General features: G+C 43.2%; 1 protein-coding gene across 1 annotated transcript; it reads right to left on the bottom strand.

The window, feature by feature from the left end:
- Positions 1–6,267: 6,267 nt before the first annotated feature.
- On the bottom strand, positions 6,268–15,031 carry Ptgdr (prostaglandin D2 receptor). The gene is made up of 3 exons (XM_050162435.1): positions 14,189–15,031; positions 7,863–8,112; positions 6,268–7,107 (listed from the first exon to the last, which is right to left on the bottom strand). The coding sequence occupies exons 1-2, from the start codon at positions 15,029–15,031 to the stop codon at positions 7,879–7,881; spliced, it is 1,077 nt and encodes a 358-aa protein (XP_050018392.1). The 3' UTR covers positions 6,268–7,107; positions 7,863–7,878.
- Between the last annotated feature and the right edge of the window lie 264 nt (positions 15,032–15,295).

Below are 15,295 nucleotides of genomic sequence, written 5' to 3'. Positions count from 1 at the left end.
GAGAGAGAGAGAGAGAGAGAGAGAGAGAGAGAGAGAGAGAGAGAGAGAGAAGGATGGAGTGAGAGAGGGAGAGAGAAGCAGTTACATTTTCAGAAGAGGGACAGAAAAAGAGAGACCAGGCTAGAGAGGAGGCTGGAGATCTGCCTAACTCAGTGAAAGGGGAGGGGGTGGCAGGTTGGGAGTGGGCTGGACTTGTCTCTTAGAGGGGCAGGGTACCAGGTGACAGACCAGGCCAGTAGATTATACACTCATTACCTTGGTCATTGTTGGGGTAAGATCACTGACTGATAAAGGACATAAACCCAGGGCACACCTGGCTGCTTAGCTCAAGCGGCAGGGTGCAGTGGGGGAGAAGTACACACGTGGGGCAAGTGACGCAGTAGTCAGAGTCCCGAGCTTGTGCTCAGGGAACAAGATGGGGAAGTAAATGTCCCTCTCTCAGGACTGAGAGAACTGGCAGAGGTTAGGGGTTTCTCCATGTGACCTGGACAAGCCAAGAGTGCACAGGTTTTAAGCTGGGAGCTTGGGGGGTCTCACACCGGAGAAAGCCACTAGTCAATACAAGAAACTGGTTGGGATTTTGGGGGTTTCCCACTGACTATGTTCCAGATGGCCTGAACTGTCACGGGACCACCTGGCTCCAAAAGATGGTCAATTGATTTCACAGAAGGTTCAGAGTTTTCTATTACAGAAACATCTCCCACGACAGAACTACCTTTAGGCCCATGGCCATCACCCTCCATTCCTCTCGGGAGCCCCTACTGCTAGCATTACCATAACAACAGCAGCAACTGCCTAGGAGCCACAGTTGCTGCCTGAAGCTGGGGTTGCTTAGGAAGGGGAGCACAGCATGAGTGACTCAGTGTGGACCACAAGTCTACAAGAAATTGTGTGTTATTCCAGCAGCTGCTGTGGTCCCAGGAAAATTCACTCTTCCTTCATCTTATCTTGTTTTCTCCAGTCAACAGAACTGATAGAAACATATAGAGAGATGCAGAGTAAAAACAACTAGGGGTGGCTACTACGCAGTCATGTACCTGAACAAGCCAGGGGAGTCTGATGAAGTCTCACCCAGATTCCAGACATGGATCCCCACCACTAGCCTCTCCTTTGTGTTCTAAACAGAAGGTGCCTTAACCAGACTTCTCTCTAGAGGTGACAGGCCAGGTGACTTTCAGTTTGTTCCCTTTTAGGGGTGGAGGTGTCTGATTCCTCAGAAGCATTAGGCAGCAATACATCAGAGGAAATACCGGGATCCTAGAATGTCTCAGGTTGTGCACCTCCTAGGAGTTCCTTGACCATCACATTCTTCCCAGTTCCAAGGGGCTCTGAGACCTCCAGTTGCTCCAGGTCTGGTCTCTGGCGATCTTGCTGGAGCCTCTAGAAATACTGTGAGATATATGTCAGAGAAGACTACTTGGACATGGGTTCAAAGCAATAAAAAGTCTTTATTAGCCAGACAATAATACCCTTGGTGTCTGGGGTCCCAGTGTCATGTGAGACTGTCTCAGGGTAAACTTTTAAGAACAAAAATTACATCCCGCGTTGACACACCTCATTAGCAATACTTGTTAGCCAGAAGCAGAACTACAGAAGCCAAAAAGTTAGGTTAATACATTTAGAGACTTTCCCAGAATCATGGGACTTTGGTGGATTATGTCTTTTTTCTCATTTTGGCAGGTGTTGCTGTCTATTTACTTGATTTCAAGACCTGAATGGTTCTTTCATCATGGTGACATTTGTGCTAAGGTGTGAGGCCTGTTGCACCAATACTAAATTGATGTAGGCAGGGTAGTGGCTTCATTGTTTGCTCAGTTGTCTGTTCAGTATAGTACTAGGGTAATTATAAATTATTTATGATTTGAGGCTTTGTTGTTTTCAAATTATACCTTTGTAGTGGTTTGAATGAGAATGGCCCATAGGCCCATGTGCTTGAATACTTGGTCCCAGTTGGTGGAATTGTTTGGGAAGGATTAGGAGATGTGGCCTTGTGGAGGAGGTGCATCCTAGGGATGGGTTTTGAGGTTTCAAAGGCCTCAGCCATTTCCAGTTCTCTCTCTTTGCCTCCTACTTCTGGATCCTAAGTATGAAACCATCAAGATATTTTATGAGCTTGACTGAAAAGATATTTCTTGTTTTTCTTGATGATGCTTGATTATCCTTAGTTTTAGGACTCCAGTAATAGAGATAACAACAAAACAAAGCCTTTTGAGTTTGTGCATTCTTTGCTAGGAGACATGATAAATCCTAGATACCTGCTTTGTGATGGTTTCTAAGACTAGACTGATTTCTGAATCCTCAGTTGTCTCAAAAATTGGATGTTCCCCTTAACCAATAACAGATGAGACCTGATGATGTCTTTAACCCAGTTAGGCAGTTGTGAAAAGCAGGGAGAGGAAGCCCCAATCACCAAACCTCATTTAACTATGAACTTAGCTTTCCTCTGTCTAGAAGAGAGCTGTCTTCCATTCTGAGAAGAGAAAGTCATTCTTTCAAGGCAGTTCCAATCAGAGAAGGTGGCTGGCCTCATCCAAAGATCAGACTCAGTAGATCTAAGGTGGGACCCAGAATTTTCATTCCTACTAATTTTAAGGTGGAGAAGCTTCTATTGCTTGTCAGGACCACACTTTGAGAAGTCAATCTAGTGTGCCTGGCTGGTGAGTATGGAGGTTGTTCAGGTTTTGATGTTTACAAAATTTCTATTTTCCTGGAGTTCCAGGAATACCTGGCAAGTAGGCTTTTTAGCTGTGACTAAATGAATAATCTTCATAGTAGCATGGTGGTTAGTGTTGTCAACTCAACAGCACCTGGAATCACCTAGGAGAAATGTCCCTAGGTACACCCATGGAAGATTATTAGGGTATTTGCTCTATTATGTAAATCAATAGCCTCTGGGCACACCTGTGAGGGACTATTTTGATTTGGCTAGTTAAGTGGGGAGACACACTTCACTATGGGTGACCGACATACTGGACTGAATAAGAGGGAGGAAATGACCTGGGTATGAGCACCATCTGCTCCCTGATTCCAGTCACAGTGCAACCAGCTCTCAAACTCCTGCTCTTGACTTCCCTTGATGAAGTTCCTTGCAGCTATAAAACAAAGTAAACTTTTCTTTCTTAAATATTGCTTGTGTAAGAGTATTTAATCACAGCAACAGAGAGTAGCAAAGACAATTAGCTTTTCTTAACCCTGCTGGGTAGGGTATGTTAAAATTTATAGTAATCTCAATAAGGATCTGTAACCTATTGTCCAGGAAAACTGGGAATGTAGAGGGGAGAGAAAAACACTATTTTCAGAACGTTTCTCGTTTTCCTACCTGGTTTATGTGAGCACTGAAACTCAGACAGAAAGTGGTGAACTGCAATGGAACTGAAAGGACACAGCCCCCAAATCACATGGTGGGATTCCCTAAGGAGTCACCGTGGGATCCCAGGAGCTCTGCCTCCTAAGCCCCTGAGCAGTTATTTCCTCTCTTCCTGCTGTCTGAACCCAGTTCCATCTTGCCTGCCTCTTCCTGATGTGTGATGGTAGTAACACTTGATATCATGTTTCTATACTCTACTCTTTGTATATTGATGGCATGCTGCTTGTTCAAAAACTACCATGCTGTGATGTAATTCTACTGGATCTATCCTATAGCCAAATAGTGACTTTGAACCATTAACACTTAATGACTTGAATTCTGCTGTGTCTAACATTAATTTTTGTTCACATTTGAAGACCAAACAGACTGATCCTTTAATTCATTTTTATCTTTTGAGGGGACTCTTGCAGCTGGGCTTCTCTAGGCCTTCACATACAGAGTTTCTGTGTCCCTCTTCAAGTAAAACAAAACACACACACACACACAAACACACACACACACCATAAAAATTCCTCTTCCTCTGATCAGGTGGGATGCAAAGCAGGGAAATCCAGGGCCAGGCCATTTTAAACTCATTTATTTTCTTAGCTGGGAGCTAGGGTCCACTACTGAGAATGGGTACAGAGAATTGTCCCAGGCTTGACACAACTATTCTCATGCCCCTGTCTGCCCCATTAATAGTCCACCCCAACTTCATCAGATTGCCCCCACACCATAGCCTCCAGTAGTTAGCAACCACAGTCTCCTAGAACACCAAACCCTACTGCTGACCCACCCATTACTTCATGGTATGAAACCTGCCACTCTTTCAGCCTCTTCTCCTTCGGGTTTAGGTCTGAAGTTGCATATTTCTGCCAAATGAAGCTACTGGTCCTAGATAGGTCGCCCTTGCTTGTGCTTGCACACCTCTGGATTCTGGTCCTTCAGATCCAAAACTCAGTCTTGGTGCCTTTCCTCTTATTTTCTCAGTCTAGTCCTAGAGAGCTTTTCAAAAATACGTCCACATAAAAGAAATACTTACTGTCTCAAATCTCAGAAAACATAAAGAGTCATGGGGAAATGTCCATGGACAAGAGCAACTATGGTTCATGGTTTCTTTGATTTATTTTTGCAAGGTATTTGTGTGTGTGTATACATATTTATAGTAGTTTGTATCTTGATTTTATCATTATTGTTATGTGGTAAATTTTATTCTTAGTGCTTATGCTAGTTGAAATAAACTTTAAAATAGTTATATGCTTAGTGAATATAGTATATGTAAATTAAGGCATATTTGAAGTTTTGTTTGGTCCTTATTCTGACAGTTTTATTTTTTTGTTACATAAAGTAAAGGCTATAGTTTTTTTTCAGTATAATTCTGTCAGTATCTCTATTTCTTCTTTTGGAGCACAATTCCAGATTGGAAATACTGTGGGAAGTTTTTCTGTATATGTGTTGCTTTCATTGGTTAATAAAGAAGCTGTTTTCAGCCAATGGCTTAACACAATATAGCCAGGCTGGAAGATCGATCTATCTATCTATCTATCTATCTATCTATCTATCTATCTATCTATCTATCTAGAGAGTATGTGGAGTTAAGGAGAAGCCTTGTAGCTGCTGCAGAAGACAGACACCTCTGCTGGAGCCTGCCAAAACTTTGCAGGTAGGCCATGACCTTGTGGTGATGCGCAGATTAATGGAGATGGGTTAGTTTAGGATATAAGAACTATCAAGCAATATGCTTAAGTTATTGGCCAAAAAGTATTGCAAATAATATAGTTTCTTTGTGTTTATTGTAGGACTGGGCAGAACAGAAACCTCTGCCAACACTGGTCCTCTAGATCTTCTCGGTTCCTTGTCATTTAGTAAGGCTGCTACCAAGAAAGAGTGTAGTAATTTACAAACTTACTGGAGGACTGTGAATATTTACATTTCAATGATCTTCTGAATTTTGCAAGTCACAATGTTTTTTGCTTGGTCCTCCATCATTTAATTCACCTTTTTCAATTCTTTGGTTAGGCTAAATGTTTTTCTACATTTCTGAAGTATATGTATGTGTTCCCGCTTCTGTGGACTGTCTTTGAGTGTGCTTTGCAGTTTTCAGTTGGGGTTGGCATGTCTACCCATTTTCAGGGTTTTTAGGAAACATCTGTTCCCTGTGAAGTTCTTTGGACAGGCCTCCGTGTGGCCCTTCTGGGGATGTCTTGGCACAGCATTCTCATTTACTGTTGAGAATTTTGTTACAACCATTACAGTCTTGTCTCCCTCTAGTGGACAATGAGTAACTCGCACCTAACCAATTGCTAGGCATGAGGTCTGTGTAGATGATAAAATAAATTAATGATAAATCAGTGAGGATCCCAGCACAGTGGACTGAAACTGGACATGGATTTCACCAGAGCAGTTTCTCAGCATTTCATGTAAACCAAATAGGAACACTAGGCTCTTGGATAAGCCTAGGAAATTTTGTTTAAGGTAATGTAAGTGCCAATAGGACTTAAGAAAATTCACACTTGCATAGATAGAGATTGAAATACTGCTGGAAATTGTTTGCTCATAAAAAAACAAGATGTTTGACTTTTATTTTTTAAAAAACAATTTCCTCCGCAAAATATCATAAAATTACATTTATTTATTCACCTGGAACTTTATTACATCATCTGGACAATTGTTCTAGCATACAGTAGGACACAAAAAAGCTGCACTTCGTCAGCTAAAAAAAAAAAAGGCATCATTCACATTTAACATAGAAATGAAAGCCAAACCAAAACCAACTGTATTTTTCATTGTGTTATACTTTCAAATTATACTTCCTATATCCCTAATTTGGCTTTTTCACAGTTTTGCTATAAATTATATATATGTATAGTATATGTATATTCATATGTATACATACATATATACATATATATGCACACACACAGTCATATCATCTCTGAGATCTCATAAAAACCAGAGGCGAGAAGAGGGGGTTTTCTGCTGAGCTGGAAAGATGCAAGCTCCTCTTGTCTCTGGAAGGGACTGCCGCTGGAGGCCTTGAGACCGTCTCAGAGTCGGAGTGTTCAGGATGCACAGGGATGTGAAAACTCTCTATGTTACCGAAGTGGAAGTTCTTGTTGTGAACTGGACTTAGAAGCTTCAATCCTACTGCAGGGACATCCCCCACTTTCTCTTTCGGCCATAGTGTTGCTGACCTGTGTAAACTCATGTGTAATCAAAGTGTTCCATCGTGTTCTGGGCTGTGCTTTGCTCTGGTTCTGCAAGCGCTACACATAGGAGCCTCATCTCATTGTCTCTACAAACAGAATGAAGCTGTAATAGGCAAGTGTAAGGTCCATCGCCAACTCTCCACAGAGGCTTAGTCCTGAGTGGGCCTCTTACAGTGCTAAATGCCCTGTGAGTTCACACAGCTGAAATGGTAAATAATATAGCTCTCTGGTAAGTCACATTCCAGAGTTTTCCCAAGAAATGGATCCTTTCCTCCAAAGAATCCGTCACTGAGTTTTCATGAATTGAAAAATTTAGAGTCAACACCTACATTATCGATTCCCACTGACATCTCTGCCTCCATCCACAAGAGACCAGACTTCAGAAGATCAGTTTTCTTTTCTCCATTTTGAGTTGTGTGGGTTTTAGTTACATCTTGCCTCATACATACTTCACAAGAGTTGTCCATCTTCACCGGAGGCCAGTGAGCTCCCTGAGGTCTCCCCAAATGCCTGGCCTGTTCTGGTTTCCCGACTCACTTCTCTGAACAGCATCTATAATTCAGATTATTCTTAGGTCATTTCACAAAAACAAACAAAAACCAGAACCAAACAAAATAAAAAACAAGAGCAATTATGATATTAAATAAGTTTTAACAGGAAAAAACCAATGTGAGCTGTTGCTAGGTTTGTTTAAGAATACCTACCACATAATTATAAACAGACAGTGATGTTTCTACTGCATTTAAATAAAAATCCATAGGTCTCTAAAAATTTAGGGCCACCAGATACAAATGTTGGAACAATTAATGCCATTGCTATAATACTTTTAACATTGTTTACAACATACACATTGAATTATTGTTATTAGTACATTTTAAACTGGACCAAAATACGGTTTATGGATACAAATTGACAACATATTGTTAAATTAGATACTTCTGAAAATACATGTTTTAGTTTTGGGAGATATTTGTAAATTTACTTTTATTATTTTTAATGGTATGTGTGTCTGTGTCTCTGTGTGTGTGTGCTTGTGTCTCTGTGTGGTTATATGCACACGAGTGCAGGTGCCCAGGGAGGCCAGAGGCGTCAGACTCCCCTAGAGCTGGAGCTATAGACAGTTGTGAGCCCTCTGAATGGGTGCTGGGAATCAAACCCAGGTCCCCTGGAAGAGAAGTGCATGCTCTTAAGTGCTGAGCCATCTCTCCAGCTCCCCATGAGAGATAATGTTAAGGATTTAAATTGTAGGGTTTTTTTTTTTTTTTTCCAATCAAGGTTCTTTGAGTGTGTGGCATGTTCTCTCTTACCAGAGCTGCAGAGCCCTCACAAAGATGACTCCATCTTGGATTTTTGGCAGGAATGGCTGTGCCAGTTTCTGTAGCTCAGAGGTCTTACAAAAATCTTGTGAAATAACATCCGGAATACTGAAGTTCTGAAAATGATGAAAATCCAGGGGTCCACGATTGAAATCACAGACAGAAAACGCAGGGCCCGGAGGTCTTCTGAGTCTCCTTCAGTTTTGTGGACAAGTTTAAAGGCTCCATAATAAGCACGATACTGTTGGGGGAGAAAAACAAACAAAAACCCAAAACCATTACACAGATAAGGACATAGAAGGCCGATGGAAGGAACGGATTTTCTTACTTTGCTTATCTTAGCCTGGAATTCTCACACGACAACCTGTAGATGTGGGTGAGGAGCCTGAGAAGTGGGGAAACTGAGGTCATCTGGGACATCCATCTAACTGACTCTCTCAAGATTGTTCTGAATTCTGCTCTTGGTTCTCCAGGATGCTGTCAGATTATGAAGACACCACCAGGCTTCCACAGACAGGTTCTTTAACTAATGTCCTTACATGAATACTTTGTTTAGCTTCCAGCTCTCTGTCCATTCTTAATAGTTTATTTAGAAGTAATTGCTGCACGTATGGACACACCAAGAAATGGAACTGTGAACAGAAGTAAAAAGACAGAAACTATGGTGATAAAAAGACATGAGGTGACCAGATGAAAGAACTGGTCACCTCATGTAAATTGTTTCTCTGAGTAGCTCTGGCTGTCTTGGAACTCTCTTTGTAGAACAGCCTGGTTTCGAACTCACAGAGATCTGCCTGCCTATGTCTCCTGAGTGCTGGAATTAAAAGTGTGCACCCCTGCCAAACAGTTAGAAATTTTTCCTTTTATTAAGATAGATTCTATATAAGATGGGGGAGGGGGCATGCCCAAAGATAGCTACCTTCTTACCTTTGCCCAGCCACTTCCTATGCTTTGATCTTACCTTGTGTCTCTGTGGTTTCCTCAGAGCTCTGCAAAGTGCCTCGAATCATGAATCTCCCTACCATTTAGGTCATGTTACTGCCTAAATCAGCACAACCCCAGACCACCATTCTGAGGCCAGATACCTTTTCTTTTGGCATTAGATTTCCCATGCCTACTGAGAATCTAAATCCATAATGAAACACATTGGCACTAATGGGGCAGCAACTACTTAAATCCAGTATTAGTAGGGTAAACTGTGGCTAAGAGTACTCAAGGTCACCCAGGAACATCTCTTAGAGAAGGCACACACTCCTAGAATCAATCTCCTCAGCTTTTGACTCTCTTCTCTATAGCATTTCAGTGGTCATGGCTACTTCAGTCCAGTGCATACGGAAGATGCCTGACATTGGCCTCATCTGTTGCTGATAGGCAGACTCTCTCCTCATTCTTGCTTCATAATGCCAACAGCAATAACAAAGGTTGGTGACCACTTAGAGCCTTTAACTACCTGACATTGTTCTATGTCTTTTGAAATGTTCATTTTCTCCCCAGAAAAGGCTTATGAGTAAAAACAGTCATTATATCCACTTGACAAGTCTGGAAATGGATTAAATAGCCAAACCATGCTGTCCTTCAAATTGACTTCAAATATGACACATTGTTGGAGCCTCTTTGAGCCACTGGCTAAAGGTCTACACATCTGGGTTGGAGTCCTCTCTTCAGATGTGTGGCTTCAGGGAAAATATGGTTTTCTTATTTTTATAAAAATAAGTTTGTTGTGCCTGCTTTCCAGGATTCTTCTGACGGTGGAATGAAAAGGTGTGAAGAGAGCTTCAGGAATAGGTCTGCTATATAATAAACACTGGATAATTAGCTTGTGTATTGACGTGGGATTCCACTCTGTATGCTGTGAATATGCTTTATTATCATTGGTTAATAAAGAAGCTGCTTTGGCCTATAGCAGGACAGAATATAGCCAGGCTGGAAGAGATATAGAGAGAGTAGGTAAAGTCAAGGAAAGATACCATGTAGCTTCAGAAGGAGAAAGATGCCGAACCCTTACCAGTAAGCCTCTCTCTCTAAAACATATTCACAGCATACAGATGGGAATCTCACATTAGCATATTATCTTCTTAACTAGGAGTTGCCCATTTCCTCTGCTACACTCTCCTTTAGCCTTAATTATTATTCTTCCCTTGTAACTTGTGCCTGCACCAGGATGTTTTCCTCATTTTGTATGTCACTGAGTTACAGAGTGTGTCAGATGAGGTAGGTATCAGATACATACTGTATGGCTATGACACGGACCACAAGCTTAGGTTAATTTAGAAACAAACAGTTCACAGATGTGTCTGTCTTATGCTTGTTAGTTTTCTCCTCAGAGAGGAGTTTGATGGAATGTAACTTCAACCAAAATTGCAATCATGCAAGAACGTTTGGTAATGAATGATAGTTGTATAATTAAAACAAACCATTTTATCCTTTTAAATTAGACATATATTTATTTTGCGTATTTAGGATTGTAGCACCATAGCGTACATGTGAAAGACAGAGGCTAACTTGTGGGAGCTGGTGCTCTCCTTCCATCACGCGTGGTCTGGGACTAGAACTGAGGTCATCAGGCTTGGCAGCAAGCGCCTTTACCTGCTGGACCATCTTGCCAGACTAAACTATTTTCTTCCTATGCAGTACTTACCCATGTCAATCCTACTAGATTATCTCTTATTTTACATATTTTTTATGCAATGCTTGGGTTGAACCCAGAACTTCACACGAATCCTGGGCGAGTAATCTGCCATTATTATTCAGGTCCTTGCAGTTGTTATTAGAAGTAAATTATTCTTTTTTATTTATTTATTTATTTATTTATTTATTTATTTATTTATTATGTATACAATATTCTGTCTGTGTGTATGTCTGCAGCCAGAAGAGGGCACCAGACTTCATTCCAGATGGTTGTGAGCCACCATGTGGTTGCCGGGAATTGAACTCAGGACCTTTGGAAGAGCAGGCAATGCTCTTAACCACTGAGCCATCTCTCCAGCCCTAGAAGTAAATTATTCTATAACTGGCAATTGTACATCCATGTAATTTACATTAAAAGCATCCATATGGAGCCTGGAGAGAAGGCTAAGAGTATTTATTGCTCCTTCAGAGAACCCAAGTCCAGTTTGAGCACCCATGTGGTACAACTGCCAGTGACCCCAGCTTCAAGAGTTCCAATGCCCTCTTCTGGTTTCTGCAGAAATCATGTGCACACACCATGTGCCCATATATACACATCATTAAAAAAATAAAATTTTTTAAATATAAAAGAGCATTAATTTGAAGGAGTGTCCTTATATGAGTTTAGGAGTCATTGAAAAGATGTTTCTGTAGCCAACTTGGTGGTATTTTACATGGTTGTTGGGGATTTGAACTCAGGTCCTCACATTTGCATGACAAGCACTTTACCAACTAAGCCATCTCCTCAAACCCTGCAACTCCTAGGTTTACTATATAATGTTATTGATACAGATTCAGACACTATCCATTTAAATACAAGTTGTATGGGTCCTTAGTAATTTTTAAGGGTATTAAGAGGTCCCTAGACCATAAAAATTTTGAGAACTGCTGCCTTAGACTACCACGCCATCTCCTAAGGAGATTATACTTCCTGATTAATTTGCTATAGTCACCAGGAAATATAATAATAAATGAGAACCAAAATTAGTAACAATACTGAGGCAAGACACTGGGTTCTGTGGTGCTGGCACACACACACACACACACACACACACACACACACACACACACACAAAGGTACCCCTATTCCAAATTGTTTGGGACTAGATGGGTTTTTGTTTCCCCCCAGAATGTGAAATATGTACATCCCACAATACACTGTTGTAGAACACAGCCCTCCATAGCCACCATTTTCATGAGATGTTTGTCCTCCACACCTGTAGTCGGAGACAGGCATACTGTCTGGATTCCGGCCTATCACTTGAAATCAGCTGTAGGAGTTTCCACTTGCAGCATGGCATTCACGTTCAAAATATTTAGATTGTGAAGCGTTTGGGATTTTCTGCTCAGTGTGGGCTAGGGAATTGGCTCAGTGGGTAAAAGCCCTGCTGTGAAAGCTTGGGGATCAAAGTTTGAATCTCTAGATCCCATAAAGTTGATGGCAAGGCAAATCTGTAATCCTAGTGCTCCCAGGGTGTCCTGGTTGGGTTTTTGTCGACCTGACAGAAGCTAGCTTCATCTGAGAAGAGGAAACCTCAGCTGGGAAAATGCCTGGGGCTGTAGGTAAGCCTGCTGGGCATTTCTTAATTAGTGATTGATAGGGGAAGGCCCAGCCCCTTGTGGGTGGTGCCACCCCTGGGCAGGAATATAAGAAAGCAGGTGGAGAAAGTCATGAAGCACAGGCCAGTGAGCCATGCTCCTCCATGGTTTCTACTTTAGTGCCTGTCTCCAGGTTCCTGCCTGGAGTTCCTGCCTTGATTTCTTCCAATTGATTGTGATGTGGAACTGTAAGTTGAAATAAATGCTTTTTGTCTTGGTGTTTATCACAGCAACAGAAACACAGAAAGACAGGAGGCTGTTGGCCAGCTAGTCTGGCATACATACCAGCAAATAAAGAGACCCTGTGTCAATCAGAATGTTTGGTAAAGGTCAACGTCTGAGCTTGCCTTCTGGTCTCTAAGTGTGCATCATGGAATGCACATGCCTGTACTTGTATAGGTGTGTGTGTGTGTGTGTGTGTGTGTGTGTGTGTGTGTGTGATTTTTAGCCTTTGCCAACCCCACAGAACTAGTGTGGCTATCCCTCAACAGATGAGGAGAGCCAGTAAATAAACAACTACCATAGCCAGTGAGTGCTGAAACTTGACCCAGACCAACAGCCATTGAGCAATCCCTCGGTCTTCTAGGAAATGATCGTTCCTGAGAGGAATGCTGTCTGGCTTACACTTATCCAGAACTTTAAAAATTGTTTTTTACCAAAGTGTCTTTAAATATATCAGTTCCTTTAATTCTCACAATTCCATAAGGAGATATGGATGTGTCCAAAGGCTGTGTTTGTTCCACTGGTTTACACTGTTTTCTGAGTTATCCACATTAAAGCATCCAAATGCTGCTTCCAACTCTCATGGATTTAGCTATTCTTTGCTTTCATTACAGCATAAGTGAGCTCCAACTACTGGTCTGGAGTTTTTTAAATTTATTTTTATTGGTAAAGGGCTGGAGAATAAATGATTCAGGTTTTATAGAGCACTGTGCCAAATAATGCACATTCAGTAGATACTAACACAACCAGAAAACAACATATCCCACAATTTTTATTTCTTATTCTATGTGTATGGGTCTTGTGTTTGCATGTATGTCTGTGTACCACATGTGTGCCTAGTGCCTCTGGAGCCAGAAGAGGGAGTCAGATCCCCAGATAAACATGAGCTGCCACACGAAACTGATGAAATTAAAGATGCAATAGCAATGACTGGGTACAGCTTTAAAGTACATATCTAATAGGAAGAATTTAATTCTTTTTAATAATTTGAGTAGTGCTTAGCTTCATTGGGGTTCTAGGTTTTTGGTGTCTGTCATCAATCTGATTACAATCATTCCTTTCAATCTGGGAACAGCAGCTTTTGCATCATTCAGCCTCTGCCATCTTCTCCTTGTAATTTGGATCCAAGTTAATGGGATTCTTTGCCATCTCATTGGCCAAGATAGAAACAAAACTCATCAAGACAGACAAGGAAACAAGGGGCCTCCTGTAACTTCTCTGCCTCTGCTGTAACCCCACCCCCACCCCCGTGGGGGGTAGTACAGCAGCAGCCACAAACCTAGAGTTTTTCAGAACTAAATCTGTGTGTATTGCTCACTTTTGTAAGCCTCTCAGGATGAACTAACCCCTTTCCTTCTCTTCTATGCCAAAGTCCAGAGAGGAACTCCCAGAGAAGTCCCTTTCCAAGACGTCTAAATTAAAGGGTGGATCTGACAAAATAAAATATTGCATAGCTCGTGCGGGGGTGGGGAATAGAGGACGAAGGTCTTTGGCTCACAAGAGACCTCATCGGACAGGAGCAGAGAGAAGGGGGCATCTGCCAATTGGAAAAGGTTTTGCTGAGTTCAGGAGACACCACCCGTATGTCTTCGGAACATCCTTTGTCTGACATTCCTTCTTCTCCCTCTACAAATGGGGGGGGGGGTGTGTCATATCTTAGGTCTGTGGAGGTTCACTCCCCTGGAGAGTTGAGGCCAGAATCAACTGCCCCGCATCCGACACTGGATGCAGCTCCTAGAGCTACAGCAGTATCCCTCCCACCCCCATCTTTCCATCTGGCCCGGGACTGAGAGGACCAGTTTCCAGAACTTCCGTGCCCAGCAACTCACAATGAAAGGTAGGGAACACATAGTGAACAGCACTGTCATCAGAGCCAGCAGCAGGAGGTGGTCCAACTCCTCCAGGGGATGCAGGGACCCCAGACCTTGACTGGAGCCTGGCTGGGTGCGGTCTCTCAGGCAGCAGCGAGGGTGGCGCTTCAGGCGCCGGTGCATCGTATAGAGGTTGTGCATGGCGCCCAGGTTGCACAGCACGGTAGCAAGGACCAGTAGCGCCATGAGGCTGGAGTAGAGCACAGAGAAACCGAGAACCGATAGCGAGCGCTTCTCGTGGACCATCTGGATGAAGCACCAGGTGCCAGGGCAGTACTGCACAAACTTCCCAAAGCCGGCAAAGGGAAGTGCGCAGAAAGCCAAGCAGAAGGCTCCCACTAATGGCGCCACTAGCACTCCCCGGCGCAGGGTGATGTGCCTTTGGTAGAAGAAGGGGTGTCCCAGAGATAGCCAGCACTCCAGCGCCATAGCCAGCAGCTGTAACGTCGAGGCTAGCCCAAAGAAGGACATGATGAACGCAAAGGCTTGACATAACTGATTGCCCGCTGTAGGCAGCAGTTCCTGTAGGCTCCGGTTTTGCGCGTAGGCAGCCAGAACCACCGGGCTGACCAGACACTTGCCCAGCAAGTCGGTGACTGTCAAACCACACACTAGTACGTAGAAGACCGAAGGTTGCGGGCGCAGCGGCCGTGGTCCGCAGGACCCCAGGCCCGAGCGCACCAGAAGCACCAACGCCAGCAGGTTGCCCAGCAGCCCGGCGCCGAATAGCATGCTGCCCATGGTCGCAGAGGAGCCATTTTCCACCCAGGGGGATGCGTGGCAGCGATAGGACACGTTCATGGCTCTTGAAGCGTCCGGCTGGAGGGGAGCTGTGGCCCAGGCCAGGTGCAGAGGAGCCCCGGGCCACTCTGGGCGCCGCTGGGGCACGGAAAGTGTACAACAGAGAAAGACCAGTAACAGAGAAAGACCAGCGGGAGGCTGGGTGTTGCTCAGTGTCAGTACTCCCATCTAAACTCCCGGGTCACACCCCTCGAGGAGGGCGGGGCGCTGTTGTAAGTGTCCCAGCAGCTCTGCTAAAAGCACAGGATTGGAAGGAGAGGCAGA

Source organism: Alexandromys fortis, unplaced genomic scaffold (assembly GCF_014885135.2).
Source record: "Alexandromys fortis isolate MF-2015 unplaced genomic scaffold, M_Fortis_MF-2015_v1.1 scaffold_130, whole genome shotgun sequence".
Lineage (NCBI taxonomy): Eukaryota > Metazoa > Chordata > Mammalia > Rodentia > Cricetidae > Alexandromys > Alexandromys fortis.
The sequence above is the reverse complement of the archived record's forward strand: the minus strand, read 5'-3'. Positions and strand labels throughout refer to the sequence as shown.

Coding starts and splice junctions, on each gene's coding strand:
- Ptgdr (XM_050162435.1), bottom strand. CDS start 15,031: ATGAACGTGTCCTATCGCTGCCACGCATCCCCCTGGGTGGAAAATGGC. Junction 8,113..14,188: donor TGTGTTCCCTACCTTTCATT/GTGAGTTGCTGG, acceptor CTCCCCCAACAG/TATCGTGCTTATTATGGAGC.